The 16,502-nt window shown below is 43.8% G+C and overlaps 1 protein-coding gene across 2 annotated transcripts in view; it reads right to left on the bottom strand.

The window, feature by feature from the left end:
- MYPN (myopalladin) overlaps positions 1 to 16,502 on the bottom strand; it is a gene marked incomplete at its 5' end in the record, with an annotated part of 93,474 nt that overhangs the window by 8,180 nt on the left and 68,792 nt on the right. For both annotated transcript variants that reach the window (XM_081956202.1, XM_081956203.1), the window contains 7 exons: positions 597 to 730; positions 1,818 to 1,983; positions 3,505 to 3,712; positions 4,291 to 4,417; positions 4,621 to 4,703; positions 4,996 to 5,145; positions 11,809 to 12,030. In XM_081956202.1, coding sequence (XP_081812328.1) covers positions 597 to 730; positions 1,818 to 1,983; positions 3,505 to 3,712; positions 4,291 to 4,417; positions 4,621 to 4,703; positions 4,996 to 5,145; positions 11,809 to 12,030 — 1,090 coding nt within the window. The remainder of the gene's footprint in view (positions 1 to 596; positions 731 to 1,817; positions 1,984 to 3,504; positions 3,713 to 4,290; positions 4,418 to 4,620; positions 4,704 to 4,995; positions 5,146 to 11,808; positions 12,031 to 16,502) is intronic.

Raw genomic sequence — 16,502 nt, 5'->3', positions numbered from 1 at the left:
GGGGGGTCAACCTATTTTCCAAAGCACCAGAAGGCAAGACAAGAAACAATGGATGGAAACTAGTCAAGGAGAGAAGCAACCTAGAACTAAGGAGAAATTTCCTAATGGTGTGAACAATTAACTAACAGAATGCCTTCCCTTTAGAAATTGTAGGTGCCCCATTGCTGGAGGCTTTTAAGAAGAGACTGGACAGCCACTTGTGTGAAATGATATAGGGCAGGGGTGTCCAAACTTGGGAACTTTAAGACTTGTGGACTTCAACTCCCAGAATTCCCCAGCCAGCATGGCTGGCTGGGGAATTCTGGGAGTTGAAGTCCACAAGTCTTAAAGTTCCCAGGTTTGGACACCCCTGATATAGGGTCTCCTGCTGGAGCAGGGGGTTGGACTAGAACACCTCCAAGGTCCCTTCCAACTCTATTATTCTAAGTTCTGTGTTCTAATTCAAGAAAAAAGTCAAATCCGATAAAAAGAGCGTTCAAGAGGAAAAGAAAACATGTCATGACGGGAAGACAGAAGAGATGACAAACACAAAATTAAGTCTGATCACACATATAACATCTATTTTGTTCATTTAGACCTAAAGTTTTGGCCCTTACCGTATATGTCCAGTCTAGCAGTGCAAGAGACAATACCGGCTTCATTTTTTGCAGACAGAGTGTACCAACCAGCATCTACTTTTTTGGCAGGCTGAATCAAAAGGCAAACATATCCTGTAGCATCTTGGTGCATACTAAGAAGAAATAAAATCATTTCAGTGTCATTTGTGACATACTGGAGGATTTTAGCGAAATCATTCAAGGAAACAACAGAAGCATGATATTTATACTCACTCCCTCTTCCTCCCTCTCTCTCCCCCCTTCTCCCTCTTAACTTGTGTGTGTGTGTGTGTGTGTGTGTGTGTTTATGCAGAGAAGGACTTGCTTCGTGATCAATCCCCTTGGAGTTCTGCAATGGAAGATTTCAAGGACTCTTGAACTATTTGACCAAGTTCTCGTTTCAAACAAGTTTGCTCATTGTGTACAGTCAATAACAGCAGTAATTTTAAGTAACACCAATATATTTTAAATCTTTTCAATCCACTGTAGCTTACAAAATCTTGCATACTTGATTTTTATCCTCCTATAATGTAGGACTTTACAGTTGATCTGTAGTAATACATAAAAGCTCTACCTGCTCTTGGGGATTCTGCATTTCAGTAGAGTGAATTTTTTTTCCAGATAAAGGAATATTTATTACTATATGCAGTACATACCCTGAAAGCATTTAATTGTGCTTTATAGGAAGAGACATGGGGAGAAATCATATTTAAATGTTTCAGAAGCTGGCTGCAAACTGTTTCAAGAATTATGCATGCTAAAAGATGCTACATTAGGGGTGTCAAACTCATTTTCATTGATGGCTGCATTAGGGTTGTGTTTGACCTTGTGGGGCCATGGTGGGCATGGCCAGCTCAACATCACTTGCATTGGAGGCACCTGCATTGGCTCGAGTACTCAGCCAGAGAAAACAGGCTCCCGAGCTCCATTTTTGCCTACAACAGCCTCCTGCAAGCCTCTGCCAGCAAAAATGGAGCTCAAGAGGGCTGCATCTCCATTTTTGCTGGCAGAGGCACTGTGAGCCAGACCCTCGCTGTTTCCAGGGTGGCCCCACGGGCCAGATCTAAGCACCCCATGGGCCAGATCCAGCCTCCGGGCCTTGAGTTTGACAGCTCTGCGCTACATGTTCCATGCAAATAAATTAAAAGTTTGCGGCAATAAAATCTCACATCTCACATTTTTAGACAATCAAAAAGCAGTTTCCCAAAAACCCATGCTCACCTCATCCTCTCCCTGTGGGGAGGAATGGTTTCATTGTCCTTCTTCCAGAAAAATATTGGGGGTGGCATCCCAATTACCCTACATTCTAATCGGACAGGATGTCCTTCTGGCACACCACAGTTCTGTAGTCTCTCTAGTATCACTGGGGCTTTTTTAACTTCCTTTTCTGCAAAAGAAGGAAGGAAAGGTGGATTTATTGATTTATTTGATTGATTGAAATTGTTCAAAACAGTTTCTGGAAGATTCTAAAAACTTATGCGTGTGGCAGGGGTGTCTGCAGTATGAGGCTGTGTATCTGTGTGTGTTTTAAAAGTCCAGGATGGCCCCACCCATTTTTTCATATGTTGTCCCTGATTGGCCAAACCCAACATTTCGAATAAGGACATCCACTCAGGGTGCACCTTGACCCTATAAACTCCATAGGGTCTTCCTGGAATCCTACCTCCTTGCCAGCTCTTCAAGGAAGACCAGGTCAAGAAACAGACAATAGGAATACTGTTATTATTATTTATATATATATAAATGGCTGTGTTTGTGCGTGAATGTTCCAGCATAACTCTGGAACGCCTGGGCCACTGAAACGAAAAGGAGTGAATTATAGCTATAGTGTCGAACCACAGTACTTTTGACAGTGATAGTGTGCATTAGTGTGATAGTGCTGGGATACAGCCTGTTGTGCCTTAAGATGTACAGCACAATGGAGTTGCCATGGTAACAGCTTCACGGTACTCCACAAGGGTGCTCCAACCTAATACAGAATTAGGATAAATAAATACCCGTACAATTATCGGCTAGTAAGAGTTTTGAAAGCCTATCCAAAATCTTCATTGCCCAATTTTTAAGACCATAATGTCAAGGCAGGTCTCCTCTGCATCTCTTTCTCATGCTTTCTTCTTTCCAAGGTCTGAGCAACCCCTTTTTTTCTTTGACCTCCTTCTGAAGGCCAGTGTTAAATTCCTCTATATTTCACATTATTCAGAGGCTGTGCTTTTTCTACTGGAAAAGACATGGAGCACAGTAAATATCTATGTCAATATTCCAGATGTTTCAGCCACCTTAACAACTGTTCTCCCCAGAGCTGGATGACATAAAGATTTGGGGTTTGGCCAATGACATCCAATCTACTGCAAAGAAACTCTGGCTCTTGAATTCAATCAAGCTCCCCATTCATGGTACACAATTTATTAAGATAATGAAAATGTCAGAGCATTTGCAGCTTGACTATTATTAGAAGACAAGCCAGTAGCAAAACACAGCATACAAAGACTTAGACATTTAACAGAGATTTATATACAACATATACAAAAATATACGTGGTAGTAAATACCTGACAAGCAATCAATCTTCTTATTAACTCTACACAGAGAACTTAGCAACGGATACCGGACACAAGGAGAGAGATACATGAAGAGAGAGAGATACACCATCTCATAGCCTCCTTTATATAGACAGCTTCTTAAAGTGGCAATAACCTGGCTTCTTAAAGCAGCAATACCTCTGCTGACTCATCCTCATTTCATCATCTTAATTTACAGGCTTACATTGGGCGGTCAGCTTTAAATCATCATTACTGTGACAGAACATTTTCATATGATTAAATTTTCAGCCACAGGGGTTCTCGTTAACAAAGTACACAAATGATCTAATGCTCAGGATGGGTGAAGAAGAACATCTAATAAAGACTTGCCTACAACAGACAGTTCCAAGCTGAAGGAATTTTGCCCTGTTTTGTTGGTGGCTATGCAGGTGTAGATTCCAGCATCACTTTGTCTGAGAGGATCGATAAGTAAAGAATGTACTCCATTTTCTCTGATCAGCATTTTGTGAGTGGCATCTGGTAACACAGGCTTGCCATTCCGAAGCCACATCAGATCTGGTGGTGGTAAGCCACTTACCTAACAGAGGAGAAAACAGTCGTAAGCAAGTGACATATTTTTTTCATATTAGTGACATCCATTCCAAATTCATTGTTCTTGTAGAACAAATGATGTATGAAAACCAGAGAAAAGAAATCATGTTATAGGCCTGCATCATGGGGAAATCATAATTGGTTGTATAAACCTTAATTAACCGTGGTTTATTAAACAATAGTCGGCTTGGATACAAATGCACCAAACCAACCTCAAGCCTGCTCCCTGTGATGTGCAAACTGAATGTCAAAGAAAAACACAATTCAAGGCCTACGTTAAATGTTAAACCTTAAAATAAAGATAAGCACGTGCATCATTTAACAGCTGGAACATGTGTTAATGACAGTCACCAAATGGGTGTTTTTCATGGCAGCGTCTGACATTTGTTGTAAATCCACCAATCGCTTTCCTTAACTTGTCTCAAATGAAAGCTATCTGGTTGTGCTTGTGTTCTGAGACAGTATGAGGAAATAGTAATGCAAATAATAATGAACTATTACTAGTACGCCCCCTGCACCCCATATGCTGGTGAATAAAGATACCCCCCCCCCCGACTCCAATACCTTGCAATCAAGTCTGCAAAGCCGGCCTTCATGGGCTACCATGTCTCCAGGTGCTTGCAGGAAATATGGCCGGAAAAACCGTTCCTGCAGAGGTTCCCGATCTCTTTCTGATACACGGGACCTTCCCCTGCATTTCAAACACATCAGAATATTGGCTAGGTGTGCATAAAGAAGAGCTTTTAGGTATAAGAAAACATGGTCTCCTGAATTTCACTGCTTAGAAATTAAGGATTTCCAAACTCACAACTTGAATTTGCCAAGTAAAACTCATGCTAACCGCATAGTCTATATTTTAGCATCAGGCACTTTTTTAATTTTACTTTTTTTTACCTGTGAGACTGGATAGTTGTTGATAATCTACCCCGCAGTGAAGGAGTCTGAACCATCAAACGACCAGAACAGCTGATTCTTCCCTGCCAGAACATGCAAGAGAGAAGAAATGTTATTTGTTCATTCACCACGTATTGGTCATTCTTCATTGCTAGATCTCATTTGTGATATGTAAGGCTGATTTTTTTTTATAGAAGTAAGACAAAAATCTTATTATACTTCTACAACTATAAATCTTATACTGCAGTTATTGCCATTGTTGCTAGATTCAAAATCAACTGATAGCAATTGATCAATCAATCATTAAAATGAACTTTCAAAATGTCTGCACCTGTCTTCATGCTCTTAAGTATGTGTGTAAATAGGACCTTGTACCTGAGGATTTGCAGCCATGAATGTATAGTTTCCATCATCATCATTTGTAGTAGTTTCAATATGTAAAGAACAAGTTCCATCCCCCTCTCGAATCATTTTGAAATGTCCATTCTTCTTTGAAATCTGTTTGCCATCCTTAAACCAGTATACCTGGGGGATTTTTAAAGAGAGATCTATTGTAAGTAACCTTGTATTGATGACTATAATTCTGTGTATATTGGCTTAAAAAGAAATCTCATTGAATTCATTGGGATTATTTATTTGATAGTAAAAAGATTGCATGAAACAATGCAGTAAATAGATTTAAATTTTGGAATAAACTAGCTGCATGACAAACAGACACTGTTCTGTACTGAGAATGATGGGTGATTGCGGAATAACTGAGGTGGAGGCAGAATAAAGGCTAACAAGTTTATTCCTTATAACGGTAACAAGCTAACAGAACAAGCGACTCGGAGACAGGCAACAGCTGAGACTTCCATCTGACAGCTCTCTTTTATACTCCGAGCTGTCAGATGGCTAGCCAATCAGCTGTCGGCTTTCTCCCGCCAATACACGAACATTGTGAGCATGATCAGAACATGGCACTCCTTCCCACCACGTTCGCGCAGGCGTAGTGCTGTAAGTAGGCCAGGCGCCGCCTAGCCCATCTTGAGTGATGCAGCTCAGGTTCGACTGCAGGAGTGGATGGATGACTCTCCAAGGACCTGGATTCGCAGCACAGTGGCGGCGGCAGACCAAGAATCAACAGGGGTCGGCCCGGCTCCAACGGTAAGTCAGCGTCTAACATCTCCGGGTAGGCCGCAGGCTCGTCTGGTGGTGCTGTGCTCACACTCCCTGCCACGTCCCCGGGCTCTCGCTGGAACAGGTCAGGTTGATGCATTGGTTGGCCCCTTCTGGCCCACATCTGATCACAATGGCGCCTCCACACCCAGCCGTCGTCCAGCTTCACCCTGTAGGAACAGGGTCCGGTCTGGTCAGCCACAACGCCCGGCAGCCACAGGGGATGGCCTACATAATTTCTGACATAGACTGCCTCCCCAAGGACAAAAGATCAGGCCCCTCCCACTGAGTCCAATGGTTTCTCTGTGGTATAATTAGGGTGAAGCTTATCCAGGCAAGTCCTAAGCCATCTTCCCATTAACAATTCAGTGGGATTAATGTTGGTAGTGGGGCAAGGCATGGTGTGATGGGCCAACAAAAAGGTATCTATTCGTTCCTGTCCATTGGCTGGGCTCATCTTAGTGAGTGCTTCTTTTGAGGAGCGCACCATGCATTCCACCAGGCCATTACTGGCCGGGTGGAATGGGGAAATTAACGTGTGGTGAACCCCAAGGGTCGCCAGGAATCCCTCGAACTTAGCTGACGTAAGCTGGGGTCCATTGTCGGACACCAGCACATCCGGAAGCCCGTGGGTTGCAAATAACTTCCTGAGGGTCCCAATAAGTGCTTCTGATGTGGTGGATAGCATTCTAACCACTTAGAAAATGCATTCACCACCACGAGAAACACCTGTCCCTGTATGGGCCCCGCAAAAGCAACGTGAATGCGGGACCACGGAGAGCTGGGGCGTTCCCATTCGTGTGGTGTGGCTTTGGGTGGTAATGCTTGGGAGCTTTGGCATTGGGGACACCCAGAGATGTAGGCTGCAATGTCTTGATCTAACTTCGGCCACCAAAGGTAACTGTGCCCTAATGCCTTCATGCGGACGATTCCGGGGTGGCCACAGTGGAGTTTGGTCAAAACTGCAGCTATTAGAGGGGGGGGGACAATCACCCTGTGACCCCATAAAAGGCAGCCACTCTGAACAGATAGTTCATGCTGGCGAGCTTTGTATGGGAGGAAATCTGGCCCTATGACATCCCGTGGCCAACCCCGCTGCACCCAATCTAAGACCCTGGAAATTACCTTGTCCCTTGCAGACTGCCGGGTGATGTCAGCAGCGGTAACCGGTATGTTAAGGTTCTCAATCAGAGGCAGCAGGCGCAAGATTATCAAGCACCGTGGGGAGGGGGCGTCAGCTCAAGGCGTCAGCATGGGCGGTTTGTTTGCCCAGGTGGTGCAGCAGAGTGTAATCATGGGTGGCCAAGAACACAATCCAGCGGATCATGTGGGGAGAGAGCACTTGTGGCATTCGCTTGTCATCGGCAATTAGGCCAAGCAGTGGTTTGTGGTCGGTGACAATCTGGAACCGGTGACCATACAAATAATGATGAAAGCGTTTAACCCCAGCCTCCTTGTCCAGCTGCACAGAGTTTCTTTCGGCCAGAGAAAGTGTCCAGGGCAAAACTGCCACTGGCACCTCAGTGCCATTTGACAGCTGATGTCATAGGACAGTGCCGACTCTGTATTGGGAAGCATCATAAGCCAGAAGTAGAGGCAAGTTTTTGTTGTAGTGCGAGAGGACAGCATTAGATGTCAGCAATTGCTTAACTGCTTTGAACACTGCGGCTTCTCTTTGGCCCCAGACCCATGGGGCTTTCTGGTCTAGAAGGCGATGAAGTGGTTCAGCCACAGAAGCCTTGTGGGGCAGGAACAGTGCATAGAAATTTAGCAACGCAAGGAAGGCTTGGAGCTCGGCTTTTGTTGTTGGAGTCAGGGCCTCTAGGATCTCTTTGGTCTTGGCTGCAGTTGGATGGAGACCAGTGGCATCGATGAGATACCCCAGGAACTCAACCTGGGATACAGCCACTTTGCACTTCTTACATTTAACTTTTAAACCTGCTTGCTGCAAACGGTGTAGGACTGCACGAAGTCTGGACATAAGTTTGGAACAGCTGGTCATGGAGATGAGGACGTTGTCAAAGTAGGGGACGATGCCCTTGAGTCCATGGAGAAACTGCTCCATCAAGCTTTGAAACAAGTCTGGGGCAATGCTGACGCCATACTGCAAACGACGGCATTTGAAGGCACCATGGTGCGTTATGATGGTCTGAGCCTCTGCTGCATCGTCATCTACCAGCAGTTGCTGGTATGCCTGGGCCAAGTCCAGCTTTGCAAAGATAGATCTTTCACCCAGGGTGTGTAGTAAGTGATGGACGACTGGCACAGGGTAGGCATTGGCTGGTAAGGCGTGGTTAATTGAGTACTTGTAGTCAGCGCAGATTCTGATGCTGCCATCTGGCTTCATGGGTATTACGATGGGGGTCTCCCATTTCGCATGGTCCACTGGCTCAAGGACCCCTTGCTCAATGAGCTTGTCTAGCTCCTACTTTTGGCTTAAGGGCAAATGGCACTAGATGTGGCTTCATGCGGATGGGTGCCACCTTTGGGTCGATGTTGAAAGAGACAGGGGTCCCTTTATAAATTCCCAGCTGGCCGTCAAATACAGTGGGAAATTCTTTGACAAGAATATCCAAGTCAGTTTGCTGGATGCTGTTGATTCCGCTCACTGAAGGCCAAGGGATTCGAACCAATCAAACCCCAGGAGGCTAGGCAACACCCCTTCTACGACAATTAGGGGCAACCTCCCTGAGAATCCCTTGAACTGCACTATGACCTTACTAGTGCCAATGACGGGAATCAGGTTTCCCTGATAGTCCTGTAAGGTCAAATTGCACTTTTGAAGGCGGCATTTTGCCATGGTTGGTATCAGCCTTTTAATGGTGCTCCAGGACACAATGGACGTTGCTGAGCCAGTGTCCAATTCCATTTGACAGGGCACCCCTTCGATGGAGACAGTCAATTGGATCTTATTTTGGATGGTATGGCAAGATTGCTTGATTGATTGATTCAGAGCTGGGAGCCTGGCGGAGAATCGTGTGGCAGTCATCTCCCGGTTTGGGCAATTTGGCAGGCGACCATTGTGGACCCTGGGTTTTAGCAGTTGGAGCTGTCATTGGCTGAGAAGCACGGCATACTCTGGCAATATGCCCTTTTCAGCCACAACGCTGGCAAGACGCTTGTCTAAACCTGCAGCCAGCTCTTACATGGTTGCCTCCGCAACCCATACAGGCAGGTTTAAATGAACCCTTGCCACTAGGCCAGCTCTTTTTCTTCGCCTCATTAAGGCGATTAATGTCATCAGTCTCCTCAGGCTCTGACTCTTCACTCACATCCCCTTGATGGACTGAGGCCATGTTTGAGGTCGGGAACATGTTGTTGGTTGGTGACGGCAGGTTCTGCTGAATAGTTGCCAGCGATTGCATTGCTAATTCCGCTGCGCAGACTTCATCTAATGCGGATTGAAATGAAAGGTCAGGCTTCGCCAACAGCCACCCCTGCAGCCGCAGATCACTCACGCCGCATACCAGCCGGTCAAGTAAGGCGTCGTCTAAGTCTTTAAACTCACAATGGAGTTCCTCTGCTCTCAGGGCTGCCATGTACTGGTTTATTGACTCGCCTTCGGCTTGGCTCCTGCAGTGGAAGGCATATCGGCGGGCTATTTTGGATGGCGATGCCGCATAATGGCTCTTGAGCTTGATCATCAATAGCTCCCATGGCACTGATTTGATTGGTGCTGGTGCTATAAGGGCCCTCGCGGTGTCGAATATCTCTGGGCCACAGACTGACAAGAAGTAGGAACATTTTCTCTCATCTGTTAACTTTGTAAAATTATGAGCGACCAGGAAGCATTCGAATCATATTATGTATGATTCCCAGGTCTCAGAACCCTGGCTGAAAGTCGCGAACATTAAGGTGGCCATTCCTGTCAGGAGCCGGTCGCGACGTCTCATCGTGAGTGACAGAGCTCAGTTTCAGTTAGTGACTTCGGATAGCGGCATTCAGCTCAATAGTGACCAGCTATCTCTGACACCTCAGTTCGACAATCCCACCTTCATCACCAGTGTTCTGTACTGAGAACGATGGGTGGTTGCTGGAATAATTGAGGTGGAAACAGAATAAAGGCTAAGAAGTTTATTCCTTATAATGGTAAAAAGCTAACAGAACAACCAGCTCGGAGACAGGCAACAGCTGAAGCTTCCATCTGACAGCTCCCTTTTATACTCCGAGATGTCAGATGGCTAGCCAATCAGCTGTCGGCTTTCTCCCGCCAATACACGAACGTGGTGAGCATGCTCAGAACGTGACAGACACCATTCTCTGAAACAAGGGGGCAATGCAGTCCATAAATCAGAGCTATATATGACCATTTATTTGTGCCACCCACAGAGCTCGCTGATGTGCTTGTCTCATGTTTGGGAGTAGCTTTAAGAGATGTGATGGCTCAGTGGCTAAGACACTGAGCTTGTCGATCAGAAAGGTCAGCAGCTCAGCAGTTCGAATCCTTAGTGACGCGTAACAGAATGAGCTCCTGTTACTTGTCCCAGCTTCTGCCAACCTAGCAGTTCGAAAGCATGTAAAAATGCAAGTAGAAAAAATAGGAACAACCTTTGGTGGGAAGATAACAGTGTTCCATGTGCTTTCGGCATCATGCTGGCCACATGACCAAGGAGACATCTTCAGACAGCGCTGGCTCTTCAGCTTTGAAACGGAGATGAGCACTGCCCCCTAGAGTCGGAAATGACTAGCACATATGTGCGAGGGGAACCTTTATGTTTATCTTAAGGGTGGGAGTGGAGCAAGCCAGAGACCTTCTTCCATCCCCATTACTAAATCCCAGCAGGAAAAAGCACAGTTTTCCAGAAGGTTTCCCATCTTGGTGATGTCACCAATCCCTGAATGGGGTCTTGCATCTCTCTGGATGGTTGGGCAGCTGAATAATGAAGACTCCCTCTTACTGTAATTGTTGATTGAAAAAATTCCTAAGGTTCCTCTTGCCGTCATGGTGACTTCTCAGTTTGTTTGATTTCAGATCCTATGACTTGCAGAAATGAGAGACAAAACCCATGCCCATTGAGAGATAATGGGAGTCAGAAGGCCACTAAATTGGGGAAGTGTTTCCCACTGCATATCTGAGCAATGGCTGATGAACACCATATTTTCTCTAGTGTGCAATTAAGAAGGATCTACTCATGGTAACATGCCTCCAGCTCTTCTATGAAGCACAAAAATAAAGTGGAAGTAAAACACAGAGGCCAATTTGTATTAGCTCTCCTGAAACACAATGGTTCCGCCTAAAAGGCAAGATCTTACCATTTAATAGGAATTGTCATGACTTCTGTAGCATTCTATTCTTTTTGAATATTTAGAATCATAGGCTTACTACAAACAAAATCTGTTTCTGTTCACAGAAATGACTCTGAGCCACCAATAAACAATAGTTTCTGCTTCTTAAAGGTAAAGGTTCCCCTCGCACATATGTGCTAGTTGTTTCTGACTCTAGGGAATGGTGCTCATGTCCGTTTCAAAACTGAAGAGCCAGCGATGTTCCAAAAAAGTCTCTGTGGTCATGTGGCTGGCATGATTAAACACCGAAGGCGCATGGAACGCTGTTACCTTCCCATCAAAGGTGGTCCCTACTTTCCTACTTGCATTTTTACATGCTTTCAAACTGCTAGGTTGGCAGAAATTGGGACAAGCAACAGGAGCTCACTCCGTTACACGGCACTAGGGATTCTAACCACCAAACTGCTGACTTTTCTAATCGACAAGCTTAGCATCTTAGCCACCACGTTCCATTCTGCTTCTGAAGTCTTCTTACATTTCATCTGCTTATCTACATGGCCCCCAACTCTCCAAAATAAGGAATCTTTTTGGAGGGATGCATTCACAGCAACCTTTCCTTGCTTTCTGCAAATACAAATTTGGACTAGATGACCTACAAGGTCCCTTCCAACTCTGTTAATCTAATCTAATCTGATCTAATCTGAAATGTCATGGGGGCAAAGTTCTTTATATAGGAGTAGATCAAAGCAACTGACATGAGAAATTGTCGAGAAGCATTTGTGTTCCGCTGTTCGGAGGCCCTACCTTGGGTATGGGGATTCCAACAATCTTGCAAGTGAATGTAGCTGGATATCCTTCCAGGACACGGAAATGCTTGAGTCTCTTGTCAAAAATTGGAGCAATGCATTTGCCGGTAGGGATTTCATCATGTTGGATCTCATCATCTGATTCATCCACCGGGGTACGTTCAAGCCGAAACTCTATTTCGTTCATTAATCTCTGCTCAAAGTTGGAAATTTTATATTCCTGCAAAACAATAGTTGAATCAAGTCTACATATCTCACTGGAGCCTAATAAATATTTCTTGGTATAGAGTCCCCCTGCCCAAAGTAATGGCTCCTATATGGCCAAAAACAATAATAAAAAGATTCACATTATTAGAGATTCAACAAACTTAAACCATAGGAACAAACAGTGTGGGGCTAAGTAGGAGGGAAAATCTCTTACTCTGTTCATTTGTGCTTCAAACGATAGGAGGGTTTGCCTCCCTAAACGTTTGTCATAGGATTCCATCAGAAAATAAACCAAACTACATTTGGCTCTGCTCTCCATCTCTTATAGTATGAAGGGTGCAATTAGAAAGGGGAAGGAGGGGGAATTCTGTTCCTTGACATTGCTGCTTCTCTACTTCCTCTGGTCTAGGGATAATTTCAGATTAGGCTTTTAAATAGGGATGCTTCTAGATGCAAGATCCAACAATTAACTGACCACTTCAGAATGCGCAAGAGATTGTGTCTTCTTCTCTTGCCAATAAGCAACCCTACTTCTTCAGTAGTAGCCTAGATAGAGATTTGGAGGTGATTATGGGTCTCACCCACCATTATTTAAGACAGGGGTTTCAGACCTCAGGGACACTAAATTCATAATTTTAAACCCCGTGGACCACTAATATTATCTACCTAATGACCAGCTGGGTGGGCGTAGCTAGGTGGTCATGTGACTGGATAGGCATGGCCAACTTGATGTTACTCATGTCGAGGGGTGCCTCGCTGGCCTCTAATCCCACCTCCCCTCCCAGCCACTCCTCGCCTCCCCACCCAGGCTCCTTAGGGCCGCAACAGGAAGCAGTTGTTGGAGCTAAACAGCCACCATGAGAAAGAGTTGGCAAAACAGCTGGCTCAGTTCAAACTGGATCTGACCAAGAAGGAGGCTTAGCAGAAGCCCCTCACTGAGGACTACAAGCATAGGCTTTCCAAGCAGAGGGAAGACGGTCAGCCAGTTCCAGGCCATGATACAGTCCCCACTGGAACAAGGCCTTCTGTTTTTTTGCCACCAGCAGCACTTCCCTCCAGCCTTTGCCCAAAGCACCACACCAGGAGGCTGAAGCAGACCATAAGTCAGAATTTCTCCCCCCTCTGACCCACACAAAAAGACCCCAAAGGGGGAGACCCTCTGCAGCAAAGCAAATGTTCATTGCATGTATCCAGCCTAGGGGCCATAGTTTGGGGACCCCTGATTTAGTGCAATAAATAAAAATGCAAATATTTTTTCTGCAGACCACCAAAATTTTCTCATGGACTGATTTAGTGCAATATTTAAAAATGCAAATATTTTTTCTGCAGACCACCAAAATTTTCTCATGGACCACCAGTTGGTGACCGCTGGTTTAAGAGGTCTCCATTGGGGCAACATGTGGCTACTTTTTGCAATCCAAACAACACCCACTGATTTAAGTGCTGGAAATATAGTCTCTCACCATTTTAAAAATGAAAGCTCACAAAATGTGGAATGTAAACTCTAAAATGGCTATATTATGGTTTTATTTCTTAAAACCCATGATCCCCTCACTGGTGGCTTTTGAGCCTCCAGCATTCTGGAATATCCTTCAAGACCAAAAAGCAATTCTCCTTATTTCAGGACAAACTCATATCAGAAGTGTGAAAAAAAGTGTGAATTTATTATGTTCTGCCCTTTAATCGGTTTACTTGATAACAATAATTCAAAACAGGGTCCTGGTTGAAAGAAAATAGACATCATTATTTTAGTTGTTTTTTTTTCAATAAAGGAAAAAGCACAGTAGAATTATCAGGCTGAAAAGACATCAATATTGCAAAAAAAGAGGAATTCAAGGAACTTAAATGACATAAAATAATTCCCTTATTTCAAAGCAATAGATGATATATTTAAAGGAATATTTAATTCTGAGCAACAATGAAATAATTCTATCACTATTTACACATATTTCACAGTAAACACTGATGTTTTTGGAAGCATATAAAAGGGTTGCTTTTTGTCCAAGTCACAAAGACCCTATAAGTGGAAAATAACATCAACAAGCAACTTCACTCAATCATAATAACAAGAACAATACATATACAAATAAAGCAATAATCTGCTCAAAATAGAATAGGCAATTTGAATGTTTACCATGAACATAAAGTATTTTATAATTTCCTGTTTACCGGTAATTAATTCAGTGTTTCTCAACCTTAGCAACTTCAAGACATGTAGACTTCAACTCCCAGAATTTGTATGCTCAAGACACTTAAGATGGCAAATTAAATATTTTCAAATCTACTTTTACCGACTTGTTTTTACTTTTCTTACTATTGACTTCATCTTTGCTGTATTGAATGTTGAGATAAGGAGTTGAATCTCTGTCTACCTTTGATTCCAGTAAAAGAGAATGAGCTGAAGATGTCTGATTCATTACAATTTTTTTTTAAAGCTGGTGGTGAGGAATTGTACCAAACGGATCTCTGATCTCAATAGCTCTTACATTTTTGTACTTTTTGAAAGAGTTTTGAAAAGAAGAATAAAAACTAACAAGAACTAATATAAAAGAAAAAATGAATGTAGGTGTCCCTGTGACCAAGAATAGTGAATGTAGATGTCTACTTGTTCTTCCACTGAGCAAATAATAACATCAGCAGGATGAAGTTCAGAGTAGGATGAACTTGTATTCAAAATGTAGATCCTAATTGGAAATCTCCCCATTGTATATATGAGAATTGTCCATCCCCACTTCTCAATTTAATCAGGGTCCTAAAACAAGGAGAATCATGTTCAACTATCTCCATGAAGTTTTCTTAATTGAAATCCCTCACTCCAAAAAAGCTGTTCACTTGATGGGGAAATCATAAGGCACTTCCACCCCACCATATTTTCATCCCTAAAGCACTCCTTTCTGAAATCATTTTGGCATAGTCTACATTTATTCTCACCTACCCATCCTGACAACATGGGATGAGTTTGTCATCCTTAGCCTTCCGTTTTTTGCTTCCTCTTTTGGTTGCTCTTCAGACAAGGAAAAGAATAGCCCAAGAACAAAGAAGGGGCATTACAGTGGTGGTTTGCAGGTGGTATGCCCCGGTATGGGTGTACTGGAGCCTGCCCAGAGCACCAGATACCGTTCCGGTACGGTGCTCCGGAGGGCCCACCCGCCCGCCCGAGCTCCTTACCTATCTTTTAAGGCTTCTGCGCTTCCGTACATGTGCATGGCGCATACAGCACCTGTGTGACACTCCGCTGAGCAGCTGGAGCGTCGTGGAGGCTCGAGGAGGCTCACGGAGGCTCATGGAGGCAGTAAGATGCATGCATGCACTGTGCGCATCCATGTGAACACCGCCAGGCCCGTTCCAATTGTACCAGTTGGAACGGGATCCGGAACCCAACACTGAGGCATTAGTAAAGTTAGTCAGACTATCCTTGTATGCTTCACCAATCTAGAAGGACCCTTTGTGATGGGAGTTAAGGCAGAACTAATGGAGAAAAATGGAGTCCTGGATAAAAAAATACACATTCTTTTGCTGAAGAAAAGATTATTTTCAGATCTTCTTTGTTGCACCTATTCTGACTGCTAAATAGCCCTTTAAAAGGAATTGTAACCATAAGATGATACAATTGTGAAAAATGCAGCCAGAGGTCCAGCTGCTAGATGGGAGTCCTATTACTTTCAAAATTATTAGGTTAGCTCTGCCCCATGGCTGCTCCCCAGTTAGCAGACAAACTCCAGGCTTATAAGATTTCACCTTGCTTAATTTTGCCTTTCACAAAGTATACCTCAGCAGCTTGCTTTACAAAATGAGCCAATTCTCACCTCAGTTAGTTGTTTCTCTTTGTTGTTATGAAAGGTCTTTAAAAGTAGGGAAGTAAAACTGCCGGTCTCTGCCAATGAAATATATTTATCCATAGTAACAATTTTGAGCAAAACCAGTAAATACAGCTGTTGAAAACATTATTACTATTGCCTTCTGAGGTAAACCTCCTTAAATTTAATGCCAGTCTAAAACAGGGTCATCTTGCATCTCTCAGAAATCTGGTCTCCACAACCTTTTGGTCCTAGTAATTTTACACAGGGGTGCCTGTAGAGCACAGTCAAAAAAGTCAACATGGCAGGCACAGCAATGTAATCAAAGCTTTACCTGTTTTTATGCATACCATACATAAAATACGCATAAAAAGAGGCAGACTTCGATCACATCTTTGTGGCTACTATCCTTACTTTTTATCACATCCTCTAGACACCCCTGATTTTTAGTTTCAGAGACTCTGACATAATTTAGGTTCAGTACCGTCACCGTAAGGACTTGAGAATAATTGAAGCAGATTATATACATGGCAGCACATCAGAAGGCCACCTTGCAAAATAAGAGAAACCTGGGCAGTTATAATGCTCATACAATGATTTCTGTAGTATTTAGATTTTATGTCAAGGTACTAGAACATTTTTGCTCTATAGGAAACATCAAAAGCACAGTCTATAGAACTGATCCAGG

This window comes from Natrix helvetica, assembly GCF_964273705.1.
Source record: "Natrix helvetica genome assembly, chromosome: 5".
Classification (NCBI taxonomy): Eukaryota; Metazoa; Chordata; class Lepidosauria; order Squamata; family Natricidae; genus Natrix; species Natrix helvetica.
The sequence above is the reverse complement of the archived record's forward strand: the minus strand, read 5'-3'. Positions and strand labels throughout refer to the sequence as shown.